Source organism: Panthera onca, chromosome A2 (genome assembly GCF_046562875.1).
Source record: "Panthera onca isolate mPanOnc1 chromosome A2, mPanOnc1 haplotype 2, whole genome shotgun sequence".
In the NCBI taxonomy this organism is placed as follows: domain Eukaryota; kingdom Metazoa; phylum Chordata; class Mammalia; order Carnivora; family Felidae; genus Panthera; species Panthera onca.
In genome coordinates, this window is record NC_138340.1 from 82461565 (window position 1) to 82480300 (window position 18736).

General features: G+C 42.7%; 1 protein-coding gene across 6 annotated transcripts in view; it reads right to left on the reverse strand.

Moving 5' to 3' along the window:
* MAGI2 (membrane associated guanylate kinase, WW and PDZ domain containing 2) overlaps positions 1-18736 on the reverse strand; it is a 1340829-nt gene that overhangs the window by 44470 nt on the left and 1277623 nt on the right. The window contains exon 22 of one of the 6 annotated variants that reach the window (XM_078442528.2): positions 17046-17134. The exons of 4 other annotated variants lie outside the window; for them this stretch is intronic. In XM_078442528.2, coding sequence (XP_078298654.1) covers positions 17046-17134 — 89 coding nt within the window. Of the gene's footprint in view, positions 1-17045; positions 17157-18736 lie in introns of all 6 variants that reach the window. One more of the 6 variants, XM_078442530.2, reaches the window with a different exon arrangement.

Genomic DNA, 18736 nt, shown 5'->3' on the forward strand with positions numbered 1-18736 from the left:
GGTCTCAGACTCATGAACCTTAAGATCATGACCTGAGCCGAGATCAAGAATTGGATGCTTAACCGACTGAGCCACCCAGGCGCCTCCTTTCCAGCCTCTCTTTTGCCACCCTCCTGCTCTGTTGTCTCCACTGTGTTGCCCTTGGTGGCAAAGGCTGAGTCCAAATTGTAGGCCTGACCACCGTTTCTCCTTCTCTGGCAAAGTACCTAACCTTCCAGTCAAATTGCCTTCTGTCTTAACCTCAAGCCCTCACTTTCACTGGTTTTGCATATGACTGGATTGCCCCACAGCGTCTCTGCTTCCTAAAAGCCTGCCTGCTGTTCAAGGCTCTGTTTAAATGCCAGCACATTCTCGAAGTCTTCTTTGATAAGCTCACAAAAGATGTACTTTGTGCATCTCTTTTGAGCACGTGTTGGCTGATATTTACTTACAGATAGATTTGTATGGGCTTCGCCTACTGGATAAAAACCACTGTTTATTCATCTTTCTCTTCCTCAAAGTGATAAAGAAAGTGTCTTGCACCAGAAACTTTGTTGACTCGAGGAATGAATCAACTCAAAAAAAAAATCTTGCCCAGCTGATATTTTGGAATGAAGTCTCTAAAATTAAGTGGACATTATGATGTCCTCACCGGAATGTCTCCTATACCTTAAAGAATTGCATTTTAGAAAGAAGTCTGGGTGGAGAAAATAGTGATTCCCCAGAAGTTGCCTGAAAGTGCTTGTGTATATAATTTATATTCTCATATATGTACATATCTATATGAGCTTATAAAGATGAATGTGTCAGCTGGAGTCACTCTCTCATTTTCATATTAATTAGAGACAATTTGGATAATATATAAGTGCATTATCTGAGTGGTATTCCTCATTTTCCAGAAAAAAAAAAACTATTAAAAATTTGGATCTCCCTCTAGTTTTTTTTTCTTCCTATAACATTTCTCCTCTCTGCCCTCATAGTTATGTAACCTGGATTTTCATTCTACAGTGTTTTGGGGTCAGGGGGAATGGCTTGTCCCAGGCCCTCTGTTCAAGGATGGGACTCAATAATAGTTCTGTTGATTTCTTTTTTCTTTTCTTTTCTCTTTTCTTTCTTCTTTTCTCTTGCTTTCCTTTCTTTTCCTTTCCCTTTCCCTTTTCTTTTCTTTTCTTTTCTTTTCTTTTCTTTTCTTTTCTTTTCTAGTTTATTTATTTTTGAGAGAAAGAGATAGAGTGTGAGTGGGGTAGGGGTAGAGAGAGAGGGAGACACAGAATCTGAAACAGGCTCCAGGCTCTGAGCTGTAGGCACAGCCCTGTTGACAAAGGGCTTGAACTCCACATGGGGGCGGGAGGGCGTGGGGCTCCACTTTTGATGCGGGGCTCAAAAACGAATGTGAGATGATGACCAGAGTGGGAGTTGATGCTTAACTGACTGAGCCACCGAGGCGCCCCTTTATTTAATTTTTTTTCTATATTTATTTATTTTGAGAGAGAGAGGGAGAGAGAGAAAGTGCGCGTGTGCAAGTGGGGAAGGGGCAGAGAGAGGGAGAGACAGAATCCCAAGCAAGCTCTGTGTTGTCAGCACAGAGTCTGACATGGGGCTCTATCCCACCATCTCACCAACACTGATATCATGCCCTGAGCTGAAGTCAAGAGTTGGACGCTTAACCAAGTCCCCTAGGTGCCCCCTGTTGATTTCTTTTTTTTTTAATTTTTATTTATTTATTTTTAATTTTGTTTTTAATGTTATTTATTTTGAGACAGAGAGAGAGAGCAGGGGAGGGGAAGAGAGAGGGAGGGAGAAGAGACACAGAATCCAAAGCAGGCTCCAGGCTCGGAGCTGTTAGCACAGAGCCCTGAACCGAGGGACCATGAGATCATGACCTGAGCGGAAGTCAGCCGCTTAACTGGCTGAGCCGCCCAGGCGCCCCTCCCCCTGTTGATTTCTTTTCTGAGTTTTAAGGCATTCTGAAGAATTTCCAGTGAACATAAAGAAAGCTGAGAAATTTTTAAAAATGGCTTCAAAATTAAATTTGAATTTATACTGTCCTCTCCCCATCAGACTTACTGCTTTTGTTTAAAGGACAAGACAGGCTGAGAAGGAGACACTGTGAAATAAAACAGGAGATATGATCTCATGATTGCCACCACATTACCAGTCTGCTCAGTAAAGTGCTTCTCCCTGGCAATGGTCATTGCAAACTGGAAACAAGTGCAAAGATGAAGAATGAGAAGAGCTTAAATTCATCTTTGGCTCAGGGCATGTAGGGCTAAGGCCCATGGCCGAAGTTTCTTCCTTCTAGAAATTTTCACTTAGTGCTCTAGTGCTCACACCTTGGGCTGCACAGCCATTCCTACTTGACGGAAATGCTCTCTGAGCTGTTCTTCCGCCATAAATCATGGCTGAGGGCTCTGTACTGGCTCCTGTAATCTGCTCTAGCCTGTAACAAATGGTTTCAGACAGAATTGCAATTCCATGATGTTTTAGGGGCTTGCAGTAAAGCACCTAACAGCCTTTAAAACTGCCTCCTCTCCACCCCCCATTGTGAATGTGGGTGGGGGGATCTATTTGAACTTGATAAACAAAACCCATCCATTCCAAGGATACACTTTGCCAGACTCTGCCAGATGACATCCTCTAACAATAAACCTGGCAGAGCGAAACCATCGGTGCAATGCTTCTTTTAAAACATTTCAGGGATGTCTCAATGTTTTCTTATTTAGTTCAGAAGAGGAAAATGAGAACTCTATGCATTCAGGGTCTCACTGAACATCGATGTACTTCAGAATTTATATCTGTAATTTTCCACACATTTGTGCTCTTGGCAATGAGATGCTCACTCTAAGATCTTATGGTCTTTTGGCCTATGAAAAATACTACTATTTCTCTTTTCAAATACCATTTTATACATTGAGACTGATAATGAAGGCTCTATGATGCCTATGTAAAAGGTCAACTAATCGTTCACAATAGAGAAAATTCCTTATATTGCCACATATAAGTTGTCTAGATTTTCCATTTTTCCCCATCTTAAGAAATTTCCTCAACTCTCTCTTTGCTCCATATGGGATAGGTAGTAAGTGCTACAGCTGTGTTTGTATAACACATTTTCATACTCAGTTTTGTCCTTGAACAGTTTTTACCCTTGGCTAGAAACCTGTCTGAACTTAGGGAGCTCATATTTAAACTGCCTGATGGTTTTAGATCAATGTTATTGACCAGTATTCTTATTCATTTAGTCTCTTTTTTCCACATAAGAGGCTGTTGAGTCGGTCTTACTAAAGATTTAAGGATGGCTATTCAAAGAGAAGGTTGAATACAAAGGAATATTCTCAGCTCATTCACGGTGGTCACACAAGACAAGACAGCTCTTTCTGAAAGTGCCAAGGATGTCTGCTTTGGATAGCACTTGAATGACACAGGAGGCCACTGCTATTCAGCAGGGAATACTGTTGGAATGAGTGCAGAGAAGGCAAGGAAACTGAAATGTTTGTTTCTACATCAGTCTTGTGGGTTGGTGTGGTCAGAAATTCCTTTTGTGTCTTAGATTTCTGAACTACAATGTGGAGATAACCCTCCCATGTTATGATCTGTCTTTTATCTGTTTCTCAGAGGCCTGCTAGTTGAAAACACCACCTCATAAGAATCTTCTCAATGTAACAGCACACAGGTAAAGGTAAGGCACTGTTACCAGGATGAATAATAACTAGTTAACATGGGCTCTACCAGTTCCCTCAAGTATTACCAACTTAGCATGTTGTTCAAATGGAAACACTGTTACACTCATGTTAACAGAAACGAACGTCAAAATTCTGCTTTGCTGGGTGTGATACCTCTGAAGCCAGAAGCCAAGGGCCTCCTGGTGATGGCCAATCCCCATCTTGAACATCAGCTTGCTTTGGGTCTGTGGCTAAGCCAGTGTTTAGTGTGCTATAGGTCAGTTCTGCCATTGGCAAATGAAGCCCGCCCAACATCCATTCTGGAAGTGTCTGAAAAGGTCTTATTGCCCAGAACACTTTGGAAGAAAGCCATGGTAAGTAATGTCAGTGGTGTCATGGGCTTGGGCCTCTTCCCCAGAGAAATACAGCACACAGGTGCAGGAAACTTCTGAGTGATCGGAGAAGGTCTACGATTTTTAAACTGTCAAGAAACTATTAGGAGATTGCACACAGCCTTCTGCTTCTTTGAGAAATATTGTTAGTGCTGTTTAAAAACAAACTAAACAAAATGGAAGGGACAGTATAAAAGTAAAACAAACTGTACATCCTAATAAATATGATGCAACTGTTAGTCTGTGCTCTCCCAATTTTGAAGGGAGTCCTTTTGTGCTTGGGCAGAGGGATGGTCAGCCCTTTCACTCTGTTATAAACGAGGTGCGGGAGCCCCAGAGAGCTGAGGCCAGGGCCTGACGTGTGTGGGGCAGGCCGGCCTTCTGCTGCCACGCTCTCAAGTCTCTATACTTTTTATTAGACCACATGGCCTCTGCCAGAGCTCATAGCCTCTGACTATTGGAAAAGACACTTTAATAACAATTTTACTTCCTCACTCAAGGGTAGGTCCCAAAGATGACTACCCTGACTTTGACCATCTTCCCATGAGAATGCAGATACTCTTCGACCCTGCGTTTTTGCTTTTCAAAGGTTTCCCTAAGGAAATGATCAAAAATATAGGGGAAGATATACAGACAAGGATATTTTTTTGTAGCATTTTTCATAATAGTGGAAAAATCACAAAAATAAGAGAAGTCTAAATAGGGGATAGGTTAAATGATAGGTCTATATAACAATGTACTAGGGAGTCATGCAAAATGATGTATAGAAGGATATTTAATTTCCCAGCAGTCTAAAAATATTGTCAAATAAAAAAAAGCAGGTTCCAAAATAAAATGGTTACATTTTCCTTCTTGATTGTTTCTGTTTTTGAGATCTTCTATAACATGTATTAATTTGTTAAACTCAGTACAAGTTATCTCAAAAAAGAGCTCCCATTAGGGCATCATTTGAGAACCAATGCAGCCACAGAATGACAGTAGGAACATTGTCAAAACCGAGATTTAAGATACATTCTTTCTTAATTCTTGTTTGGGGAGCTCATTCCAGAACTTTAGCCTTTCAGACAGCTCTCTGAGCAGTTGATGAGGAGACCCTTAATACAGAAGGTGTCCCAGGTTTGCAGCATCCTCTGACTGAGGTTACTGGGGGGAGGGGTCCCTTCTCTGTACTTCCTTCCCCTTTCCTTGTCATGTTGGCCTTCAAAGGGGGTTGGGACCCATGAGGACGGACAGGCCATGTACCTGCCAGGAGAATGTGTATCTGTTGGGAGATCTAAGAGTGAGGTTAAGGCCCTTAAATGCTTTCTCTCAGGAGGAATCTGCTAAGCAGGAATTCAGGAAAATCTAATCAATCCTTATATTTTCTCCTCTCAGGTGTCTGGCAGGAACTGATGTTTAAGGCTGTTCTCCCTCACTCTCATGGGCTCCCTTCCCCTGCTGTGTGTTCTTTCCTTGTTTCAAGGTGGAGGCATCCATTTTCTGGGGTCAGTGGATTGCAGAAAGATCAGATGGAGGAGAAGAATGATAAAAAGGCTAAATCAGAAAAAAATTCAGCTGAAAATTGTTTACTCTTTGCTAGGAAATAGAGGTGAAAATAATTGACCGGATTTTGTTGCCTTCTGTCCAGCAGTCCAAACTGAACTTGGAGCTTGCTGTGAGGTATTAAAGGCTTAGTTCTAGCTTTGTGATTTTCAAGCACGCTCCTACTCCCGTGAGACCTACCTCAGAATCAGCTGGATCCAATACCACTTTCTTTTATGAACCGAATTTATTTTGCACCTTCTCTTAAATGGAGCAAACCAGGTCTACTCATTGAATATGGTGGTGCATTCTTAGAATGCAATTTACACAGTAAATATACATATTTAAATGAAGCAGTTCAATATAGATCGAGGCAAAAGATGCTGTGGTTGGTTAAAAGAAGTTAATTTTCATCCTGCAATGCTGAAGACTGGAAGGGTAGGAATTCTTTCTTAAAGAAGTCTCCTCCACTCCTCTGCCCAGCCTCAGCTTACTCTACCGGTGCCCCTCTTCATTTGAGTGTATCTACTGTGTTCTATGTGCTGCGATTATTTTTTAAAAAATTTTTAATGTTTTATTTATTTTTGAGAGAGAGAGAGCAAGCGAGCATGAATGGGAGACACAGAATCCGGAGCAGGCTTTGAGCTGTCAGCACAGAGCCTGATGTGGGGCTTGAACTCACAAACTGTGAGACCATGACCTGAGCCGAAGTCGGTCGCCCAACCAACTGAGCCACCCAGGCGCCCCTGTGCCGCAATTATTTTTAAGTTCCTTCAGTCACAGGTTTTCTTTTCCTCTTTTTCCTAGTACACCATAACCTTTTGGAGGGCAGGTCTTGACTCTGCTATTTCCTTTCTATCCATCCATCCATCCATCCATCCACTTGCTCATACAATGCAGTCCAAGGCACCACTGGGTGTAAAGCTTGTGACACCTGAGCTGGCAGACATGGTGTCTGTCCTCAGGAGGCAAACAGTTCTCTCAGGGGGTTAGTATGTGGCTCTGGGCTTGATAAGTGATCTACTAGCTAAAGAACTATGAGACAGGTAAGACAGATAAATCCAGCAAATTTTTGCATAAGAAACAAGATCACAGGAAGGCACAAAGAATATTATGGTCTTCACATCACATTTTGCAATACTAAATAACCCGGCAACACGTCTCCATTTACACCCCCTGTCACCTGAGCACCACCACCTGCCACCTGAGGCCTCTGATGAAAACAAAGGGGGACACTTTTCTCTTGTCAGTGAACTTCTTGCGGGGGTGGGGGGGGTGGGGAGGGGTCAGGATTGTGTTCTCATAGTATTTGTCTGTTTTGCAAGCTCCTACTTAGCTCAGCTGGGGGGACAACTGATATTCCTCCTCCCCGCAGAACCTGACCAACTGTCTCAAAGAAGCCTTTGTGAAAAGAGGTGGGATACAAAGGAATATAAATAAGTAAACCATCACCAGATTCAGGAACTGCCTTTCTAACATATGCAGTCCTACTTCTTTACTCCCTGGTGGGACTCCAAAGCCAAGTCCTCATTCCAAAATCAACCAAACAAAGGCAAGAACCTAAACAGCAACTTTAGAGCAAACAGAACCCCGGTCAGAGAGAAGGATGCTAACGTCAAGCTTCTGGTAATGAGCACCTCTCTCCTACTGCTTGCTCCTTTAAGAAGCTCATCACCTGTCATCCAATTGCCCTAAGGGCTGTCTAACATCAGTGCAATTTACAAAATAAAGCTCAGGAGGTGCTTTGAACTCCAAAGCTTTAGAACTGCTGGCTCTCCTAATGTCGGGTGGCATTTTCTTCTCTTTTGAGGTGGTAAAAAGCACATAAAATTGAGTATCTTAACCACTTTAAGTGTACTGTACAGTGGTGTTAACTATATGCACGTCGTTGTACAAAAGATCTCTATAACTTTCGCATCTTGCACAACCAAAACCCCTACAGCTATTACACAACTCCCTTTCTCCCTTACTCCCAAACCCTGGAAACCACCATTCTGTTTTTTGCTTCTAAGACTTGACTACTTAGATACCTCACAGAAGTGGAATCATGTCTTTTTGTGACAGGCTTATTCCACTTAGCATAATGTCCTGAAGGTTAATTCATGTTGTAGCATACAACATGTCGAAGGTCTTTTTTCTTTCTTTCTTCCTTTTTTACATTTTTATTTATTTTTGAGAGACAGAGAGAGACAGAGCACAAGTCGGGGAGGGGCAGAGAGAGAAGGAGACAGAATCTGAAGCAGGCTCCAGGCTCCTAGCTGTCAGCACAGAGCCCGACTCAGGGCTCGAACCCACAAACTATGAGATCATGACCTGAGCCGAAGTCGGATGCTCAACCGACTGAGCCACCCAGGCACCCCAAAGAAGGTCTTTCTTTTTAAGATTGAATAATATTCACGGTGTGTGTGTGACAGATTTTCTTTACCCATTCACCTGATGGGCATTTAGTTGCTTCCACCTCTTGGCTATTGTGAAGATTGCTGCAAAGAGCATGGGTGTGTGGAGGGAGCCAAAGGAAAGCTGAGAGCAAAGCACAGGCTTAGCAACTTCCTCTCCACCCCCAGGTGGGATCTGTGTGACATTCCTGGCACTCCTAGTTGCCCAAGAACAAAGGAAAGGGAAAACCAATGGTTAACCGATAGAGATCACAGTCATGCAGGACATGAGTCTCCATCAGTTTGCAACTGTTTTAATGATTTACAAGAAAAAAGGCAATTTCCAGAAACCTATAGACTCAGTTTCCTGGAGCCCTAACATCACCCTCCCCTCCATAGTGGTATGGGGAACAAAAGCAAGAAGAAAATGTAAATAAAATTAAATTCTTTAGAACCTGCAGCCCATTGACAAATACTTGAGACAGGCTGGAGTATAATGTTTCTCCAGGTCTCCCTACTGTCTTAACATTAATGCTTTGCCAGAAGGAAAAACAACCTTCGCTTGACAATAGCTAGGCCTCCTATTAGACAATAGCTAAAGTCTTCTTTAGCATATAAAAGTCCTTTTGGAAACCTCCCTTTTGCCTTAGCCTCCCCCAACTCCATAGTATGTTATCAGTCACTCCTCACAACCCCAGTGCAGCTCTTTCTGCCTAGGGATACTGTCCCTGTGCTTTAATAAAATCACCTTTTTGCACCAAACACATCTCAATAATTCCTTCTTGGCCATTGGCTCCGGACCCCCACCGGCCCTCCAAAACCACATCAGATGTGCAAATATCTCTTCAAGATCCCATTTTCAATACTTTTGGATATATATACCCAGAAGTAAGATTGCTGGGTCATATGGTAGTTCTGTTTTTAATTTTATTGAGGAATCTCCACACCATTTTCCATAGTGGCGGCACATTTTACATTCCCACCAACAGAATGAGGGTTCTAATTTTTCTACCTTTTTGCCAACGCTTACTCTTTTCCTTTCTTTTTCATAGTGGCCATCAGACAGGTGTGAGGTGATATTGCATTGTGGTTTTGATTTGCATTCCCCTGCTGATGAGTGATGTTAAGCATCTTACCATATGCTCGTGGGCCATTTGTACATCTCTGTAGCCCAACCATAGTAGCACCAGGGGTTTCTAGCTAGAGGTTGTAGGTGCCCTATGGCTTTGGCTGTAGAAAGACTGGGACTCAATTTTACTGTATTTGACATTCTGAAGGCAACCAACAATCACTTACAAGCTGAGTAAGCAGTGAGATTTTTTTGGTGTGGGCATCCCCTGATATTTCACTTTGAAAACAAGCTACTGTATTGATTGCTGTGTGCCCAGGGATAATAAGCTATTGATGGAAATAATGGGAAAGGCCAACTGAACAGATGTATTTCACTTGGAAAAGATAATTTTTCTCCCTTCTGGCATTTTATATGAAAAAAAGGGGGTATCTTGAATATAGAAAGAGATATTAAGAATTCCTGCTACTTGCTTTCTCTGTTAGTGACTTTTCAAAATGAATGAGAAAATGACCCAATTTATTTTTTGAAGGCCTTATGTTAACAAGAGACAGTCTTTCTCCAGAAAAATCCAGTGTATGAAAACAACTCCAAGTACTCTTATAAAAGATGACTGTGTCCATATGTTAATGTTGGGGTTATGAGGGACAGTGGCCACTGTGTCACTGCCTACCTGTCACAAGGTAGCAGGGAGGCGATACAGAGCCTGGAGCAGGCAATGAGGAAAATTCTGTATTCTTATTCTCTTCTTTCATGGCCTTCCTCTCACCCCCAATTTTCTGTGCTCTTCCCTGGGGACTCCCACTGCCCTTTGGGTTTCACATGCTAGAGATGCACTATCCTGATGCAATTGCTTGTTATGAACCACTATTTGAATCTCTTAAAATCCCACATGCCTCCCCCACTCCTCAGATTAGTTCACTCACATTACTTTCAATGCTAGTACTTGAAGATGCCATGTAACAGGACCCTGTCATTGTGCAGATAAGAAAACTGAGGCCCTGAGAAGTTAAGTAATTCTTGAAAGCTCACCTGTCTTGTTAATGGCATCATTTCTGAATTTTCCTATTTCTTTTTCCTCACAGCTGCTCTTCCATCTTCCCAAATACTTAGGCTCCTAACTTGGGATGACTTTTGAAGCCTCCCCAGTTCTTATTCCCTTTATGCTATCAGTCACCAAGTCTTAATGATTCTTCTTTCAAGGTTCTTTATATTGTCAACCCTCCTATATTTCATTTCAACTGTTTTCAGCACCTCATTGACCCATTCCTGCATTTCTAAGTTACTGTGATAGCCTCTTTATCTGATTTACTTTCTTATCTGGTCCACCAGTGATTCACAACTCTGGCTGCTCATTGTGTTGACCAGGGACACACTTAAAAAAAATTACATCGTACCTGAGCCTGTACTCCCACCCACGGCCATCATTCCTCACCTTCATGGGTTAATTGGTCTGAGAAGAAGCCTCTACTGGTAATTTTTAAATACAAGTTCCCCAGTTGTTTCTAATAGGTAGCCATGAGTTTGAAAAGTATTTCCAAAAAAAAAAAAAAAAAAAAAAAGAAAGAAAAAAGAAAAAGAAAACCTTTTCCAAAAATGTTCCCCACCACCCCTAAGATACTTCTTTGGTCCCCTCAGTGTGATGCTCAAGAATCTTCTGTGCCTCCTCATTGCCACTGGTTTATAGATATTGGCCTCTTCTACACATTCACAATTCTTGCACTTCTACTCCCTCTGCTTTTCAGAAGGCTACCCTGTACTCTCCTCGTTTGTGATGTGGGAAACAAAGGCAAGCTGAGGACAAAGCATATTCTAACAGCCACCTCCACCCCCACCAAGGTGAGATATGTGACATTCCTCATGCACTCCTGGCTGTCCAAGAACAAAGGAAAAGGAAAAACAAATGGTTAACTGATAGACTCATGTCCCACAGGACTGTGTTCTCTTATCAGTTTGTAACTATCTTGATAATTTACAAGAAAAAAAAAAAAACTTCTATCAATAGTTAGGCCTCCAGGATCCTATAAGTCTACTTAGGAAATGAAAGTCCTTTTGAGGGGCACCTGGGTGGCTCAGTCAGTTGAGCATCTTACTCTTGGTTTTGGCTCAGGTCATGATCTCAGGGCTTCATGGGTTTGAACCCCGCATCGGGCCCTGCGCTGGCAGTGTGGAGCCTGCTTGGGATTCTCTCTCTCCTTCTCTCTCTCTGCCCCTCCCCCACTCATGCTGTCTCTGTCTCTCTCAAAATAAATAAACTTAAAAAAAAAAGTCCTTTTGAAAACTTCCCCTAGTCTTTACCTCCCCCAACTCCCGAGTATATAATCAAACACTCCTCACAACCCCAGTGCAGCTCTTTCTGCCCATGAGTCCTGTCCCCGTGCTTTAATAAAACCACCATTTTGCACTGAAGACATCTCAAGGATTCCTTCTTAGCTGTTGGCTAGAACCCCAACACTTCAAAGCACATCAGTTTGCTTCTTAGCATCAAAATCATCTCCTACAGTTTCTATTTGTAGTGTCCTTTGCCCTCCACTCTGTTCATCCCAAACCTTCTGGTTCTTCAAGGGTTATCTCAAGACTGGCTTCCTTCAAGGATCCCTTCTGACTATTCTGGTCATTATTCCCCCTCCCCCCCACCCCCGCCCCGTCTCAAACTCCCTTGTCATTTGGGTTTGCACTGTCTTGTATTTGTTCCAGAGAGTATTTTCAGCTATCCCATGAGATAGAGAACTCCTGGAGGTGAGGGAGGGACAATGCCACATTTTTTTTCTCTGTAGCCCCAACAGCATCAAACAATGTCTGATGCATATCATAAAATAAATCAATTTGGTTGAAAAAAATAGATCCAGGAGACTAGACAAAGAGCTAGAGAATTTTCCAGAGTGGCTCCCTTTTTACAGGAAGGTAGGTACATGATCCCACACAGACCTTACATTAGCTTTTGTTTCACAGTTTTTTTTTGTTTACACAGCTTTTGTTTCAACTTTCCCGTAGGAGACAATTATACATGGCACTTCCATAGCAAAGAAGCAACTCTGGCATGTTAAGCTACAATTTGTAATGCCAACATAGGGCAGAACTACAGTTTGAGAGAAAACACCTTACAGAAACATTATAACTTAGATTAACCAAAAATAATTGCCTGGAACAGTCAATCAGCCAGATTTCCTCCACTCCACTCTTAACAGAGAATTAACTCCGTGCTTAACTCCACTCTTGTTTTCTATAAGAAAATAGACAAGTGGGAATTTATGAAAACAACAACCAAAGTGCTACTTCTGGTTTAGGTTGAGACAGTCAGTGGAAAGTTGGGACACCATCCTATGCCTTCTGCAACCATCTACAAAAGCTTACATTGAGATCTGCTGTCAGAATAATGACTTTGTGATACTGCGAGACTTACAGTCATTCATGCACTCACTTGTTCACTCTATAAAGCACCATATTAATAATCCAGGGTGATGAGCAGTATTTGAATTCCAGAAAGGGGAGGAAGTAGGTGGATATTGATAATTATGTTGCAAAACAGAGAGTAAGAGGGAACAGGGGATATATAAAGGGCTATGGGATTTCAGAGGACTGGGATGTTACTTCTGATTGGTGGACATGGGGAAGGATTCATGGAGGGGGCAGCCTTTGATGTGGTTCTTAAAGGAGGACATGATTTGGAAAAAGGGTTTCTCAAACATGGGATCAGCATGTGCCCACCCATGAAGGTGGGAATATAGGGCAATGGCAAATACTCCAGTGTAGCTGGGGCACAGATATGAAATAGGATATTGTGGGAGATAAGAGACAAGACTGATTTGGATGGGGCCAAACCAGGGATGGTTCTGGCCCTAATTTAAGGGTGTCTGTGTGTGTGTGTGTGTGTGTGTGTGTGAGTGTTTGTGGAAAAGGTCTTTGGGCGGGGTGTGGGGGGAAGTCCTTAAGGACAACCAATTGCTCTATTGCTCTGGTATCAATGAGCTGGGAAGATTGGCCAGAGCAATACAGAAAACAGGTAGGCTATTTAACCTTGTGGAGTGGCCCTAAACAATAGGAATGGAGAGAAAGCCATTGTGAGAAATGAGAGACATAAAATCACTCCCTCTTGGGAACTCTTTATACATATAGGGAAGGCAGTCAAGATGGTTTTGAGGTGGGTGATGAGGAGGATTGATGATCCCTTAATTAACAAGTGATTCAAGAGGAGGAGTATTTTTAGGAGGAAAGATCATAAATATAATTTTGAATACACAAATGTGGGGTATCTGGCTAGAAATGTCTAGCAGGCAGTGGGAAATCTCAGGGTGGAGCTGTGGAATGAAGCCAGACATGACAAAACAGAAATGAGTCATCTGCACAGTCTTGACAGGTGGAACCCTGGGGGAGAGTGAGATCCTGAGGGAAAATCTGGGGAGGGGCCTTGCTGGATGGGAAGAGTGTTGAAGGACACCCTGGAGAGGCAATCAGAGCAGCAAGAGAAAATCCAGCTAATATACTGATCAGTAGTGTTAACTACTCCAGGGAGTCCCAGGGGAATAAAGGATTGAATTAGTCATTGGACTTCATTACCATGGTAAGACTGGTGATCATTGAGGGGACACTTTCATTGGAAACTTGATGATGGAATCCAGATTTCAAAGGGCAAATGTGTCCCTGGAAAGGGGAATTAAGCAGATCATGCTTGTTTTCAAAATGTTTTGTACATCAATCCAGGAACGTAATACATTTGAGAGTGACTTTAATGAGTGCCAGTACAGAGTATTTTTTTTAAGTAGGCTTCACCCTCAGCATAGAGCCCAACACAGGGCTTGAACTCACAACCCTAAAATTAAGATGTGAGCTGAGATCAAGGGTCAGATGCTTAACCGGCTGAGGCACCCAGGCGCCCAAAGAATATTTTTTTGTGAACAGTGAGCACCATGTTTTCCTTAAACATGCTCTATATACATAGTTCCCTTAGGGGAGAAATGGTGTCATTCATCTTTGTGCCCTGCCTATCCCTGCCCTCTGAAAAAACAAACCAGACAAACCAGGCCTTAAACCCATGACTGGATCTAAGTAGGATCTCTAGTTATTTGCCATCTCACTCGTGGATTCCCACTGTGGCCCAGAATATGGGGAACCCTGTGGGGAAGTCCCGTGGTGAGGTCCATGGAGAGTAGTGCATGAAGGCGTTTCCTACCCACAACCCTCAAAATCACTACCATTTATTGAATGCTATGCACCCAGCATTGTGTTAAACCAGGCAGTAAAGTGGATTCTAGTCCCTGCCTCCTCCTCCTCCTTCTGCTTCCCACTCCTTTCCTAACCCTGCTCCCAGCCCATCTTGGGGCAGAGCAACCACTTTTTCATCAAGAAAATGGGTCATTCTCCCTGTAGCTTTCCTGAAACCCTCTCTCTGGCTCCCACCACTCTTCTCTTTGGTTCTCTTCTTGCTTTTTGGATTGTCCTCTCCTGATCTCTTACTTACCACATGGATGTGACCATGTCCCATGGACTCTCCTCTCTGTACACAGAGGGGCCTCTGAGAGAGGCCCATTTGCGGCCCTCACTGTCCTCTTAGGGACTCCCCCAGTGCTCTGGCCCTTGAGTGCCTTATCCAACTACCCTGTTGGTAAGAGTCCTCTGGGCATCCAGAATTCAGCAAGTCCAAAATTAACCTCGTTATCTTTCTTTTTAAATTTCCTCCTTCACCTGTAGGTGTCATCTTCCAGTGAGTCCTGGGCCACAAGCCTCCTCCCTGAGCCCCTTCTTTCATATTCATCGTTCACCAGTTTTGTTACTTCCATCAACGGAATGGCTGGAGTATCTCTAGAATCTATTCACAATGTGCTATTTCCACTATCACTCCCCCAAGTCTGGTCTTCTTATCATGTGTTTCAACCTCCACAATAGCATTTTAACTGTCTCCAGTTTCTTATAAAATCCAGTATCAAAGAATATTTCCAAATACGGATATTTTCGCCATTTCATTCAAACAATTTTTCAGTGACATCTGATTATATAAAATCCAAATTCCTCTGCTTGGCATACAAGGCCCTTTCTCATTGAACCCACCTTTGTGTTCTTTTATTTAGGGCCCCCCTTTCTCATTTAGCCTATGTGATAGCTGTTCTCAACATGACTCCCTGACTTCGGTCAAACTGTTTCCTTTGCCTGGAACAGCCTTACGTCTTGCCCACACTGGTGAAATCATACTTGTCACTCAGGTCCCGGCTAAAATGTAAAGTAGAACCTTCTATGACTCTGCTAAGCAGATTTAGTATATTGCCTTCTTTGAACTCTTATCACTCCTTTGCCAATACTACTCATACTTGCCCCTCTGCCTGGTTTTCTCCCTGTCACTCCTACTTACTTGTGAATGCATATAGGCAGAGGCTCTCTTATTAATCTTTACATCCCAGCATTGAGTAAGAGCCTGACAGATGTTGGTGAGACTGGACAGAAACCACAAAGAGCCTTCTTGTGTTTTTGTTTTTGGCTGGTGACACTGGTTAATTGGTTGATTCAGGTCTCCTCACCTCCATGGATTACAGACTAGGTAAAGTAAATTAAATGGTAAGCATATACCTTTCTTTTGTCAGAAACACAAATCTATACCTATTTAAACCATAGTCAATGGACTGGACTTCCCTATAATTGTTCCATGGCTTTACGCCTTTTCCAGTAAATTGGAGCTTTCTCCTTTATGCTCTGACTCAGGCTTCCCCTGATCATAACATCCTTGAGAGACAGACACTTTAGAGAAATGATACATTTAAAACATCTGTTTTTTAAGACATGCTCAAAGAATAATTGCAATTGTGTGTGTGTGTGTGTGTGTGTGTGTGTGTGTGTAATACTTATATGGGCATAAAAGTATTTGGTAAGGAATTGTTTAGCATTAGGCCAAATAACTCACTTAGTGAGTAAATATTATCTTTCACGTTAGAGTTATACCAATCCCAATGGCAATCTGCAGGGTCCTTAACAGTTGGAAAATATGTTTCAGGAAAAATTCAGAGAGCTAGCTTAAAAGACTTTGGTGGAGAGATGCTTAACCATCGCTGTGACAGTGTCAGTGGGGTCACATCAAGCCTGAATTGAGAAACGTGTCAGTCTGATTCATGCTTCCATGCCTAACCATGGGGACTGAGCATGGTATCAATTTCTGCCGAAAAGTCAAACTGATGTTTTAAAATTCCAGTCCTACCTATTAAAATGTGGCAGTAGCCACCTGCCCATTGCAGGATTTCACAGTGGAAACGTGGGCCACCCTCGGGGTGTGTTTGAGGGGTGAAAAGTTGCTTGAACCCTATTTGCAAGGCTATCATCTATATTCTGCTTTATTTATGTATGGGATTTTTTTCCCCTTAAGCCTTTTTCCAAGTGCTGGCTCAAATACAGTCAACACTTAAGAATATTCATTTTGAAATAGTGGTGAATCATGTTCAGATACAAAGTTATGCCTACTTTTTAAAAAGTCACAACTATCCCCGCCCCCCCCCCCCCCCCCCCAAATTTGGTGTATCTTTGAGCACAAGGAAGGAAAGTGAGAAGCTCCAGTCCTGTGTGGACAGCGACCACAGGGTGGGTGAGGGACATACCGTGATGCCAGGGGATGTTCAGAGATCCTAGGGCTAGAATGTTTGGCAATGCGGCTCTCCTTCTGTCTGGTGCCAAAGGGGTGCCCTGGGTTAGAGCTGTCTGAACTTGGGTTGAGGGGAAACCAATTTGATCATTTGCATCGAAGCCTGGGGAGGATTTTTGGAAGTGTGTGGAGCAGAACTCTGCCAGTGCGGTCTGCTGTACCCTCCCTCCCTTTCCTTCCTGCTGGGGCCATTCTGGACCAGACCCCTGGAATTTGGTGCATCTCAAGTTTTCAGGAACCCACAAATTCTATCCTTATAAGGATAGCATATCCTTATAAGGATAATGTAAGGTCTCAGCTACATGTATTTTCCAGAGCTCTAGCAGTAATTAGACAAGCTACTATGAAAGAAAAAGCATTATACATCAGTTACAAACAATGCAAAACCAAAGCTCATTAGAGAAAGATAATATTCATGCAGATTTTACAAACCGTGTCTTTAGGGTGGCCCAATAAGTAGAAATATGGGGACCCATGCTTGTCACTTTTCATGCACATGGAGAGACTGGAAGGTACCATTCCTAAAGGAAGGGGAGGAACAGCCTAGGACCAATCATTAGAATTAACAGAACCAGTGACAAAGATATATTATTACTGTTAGAGTCAAGATTGCTTAGTATGTTTAGAGCAGCCGAATACAAATTATCTAGGCAGTAAGAATAAAGACTTTAAGTAGAGCTACCCCTGTCGAGCATGCAGCATGAAATTAGTGCAAGACTGAGCTACATGTGTATTCCAAAAGTAGATTTTTCTCAAAATATTGAGGGCATCCTGAGGCGCTTTTAGGGAGGCACAGATGTTAAAAATTTTTTGAAATGGTCATATCACAGTTTTTGTAGAATTGTCTCACAAAAATGGGATGTTTAGCGATAGCCGCTGTCATTTGAGAATCAGTCACAGTAATCAAGTTCCAAACTATGAACAACTGAAAAAATGAAAACGTGGTGTGCCCATGTTTATATCTCTCTTTTTGCTAATAATCTCACATGTTCTTATAGCTTCCCTCACCTCTGACAATTTGTTTATTTATAGTCAAAGTGCACAGTTGACTTGCTGAGTGTAATTGTTTTCTGGAAAAAAAATAAAGCAGGGAAAAGAAACGCAGCCCCACCCTGCCTGCTCTCCTCTGAGGTACTCACCTGTCCCAGGGCCATGCTATGAAGCTACCCTCTCGGTGGCTCTCTTGCTTTGTCTTTTTCTCAGCTCTTGGGCTACAGGTCTTTATCTACACGTAGATGGGTACTAGACACTCTAGAATATCCAAATCAATAGTCTCCAAGGGACAGGACCCAGGAGGTGCACCAACGGCCACCACCCCACCCCCACCCCTTGCCCGCTACTGTGTTTTCTCAGCTCCGTGCAGCCCCGGGGGAAAGGAAGGTGAATGTGAGGTTAATGTGATCGGAACAACTTAAGCCGTGCAGCTCAGACATTTTGAGCCTGATGTACTCCTTGCTGGCATTACTGATGGTGTTCCCCATCTAAATACCTAACTTGCTCCAAACGGGGTGCTATGTCTGCATGGCTTCAGTATGCAGAATGGAACAGCGCTCCACGTAAATTTCTGATTATGCCACATGGAGTGCTTTTCACAGCATGGCGTGTGTCTGAGGGAAGGGAGACCAAGGGTGAGCACTAGCACCTTGAGGTTAAATGGAAAGCGGAACCTCTCTGTGGTAAGAAAACTAATGCTTAACTACGGATGTTAGAAATGGAAATTACATTTCAGGACTTATTAATTGAGTTTACCATTTAGCCCTGCCAAGATGCAAGTAATTTTGTACCAAAAGAATCAAGCTGTTTTAGTGTCACACAGAGAGAAGGCTCTCATCTTGTTTTAAATGTGACCTTTACTGGACTTGAAAGATACATGTGCGAGGAAACCTCATGGACAGAAGTTCAAAGAAAAAACCCAGAACATGGTGGAAATAAATTGCTGTGAAGGCTGGGGTAGAAATTGCAGTGAAATGTGAAAAATGGAGTTGTATGCTGGCATATTCAATGCACATGTTATGAGTGTGTATGTTCGGCCTTAACACCTAGGGTCCTGATGAGGCCAGAATCACTAGGTGTTACAGAGCACATGCTGAGAAAATCAGAGACCTTTGTTCAGTAGTGTAAAA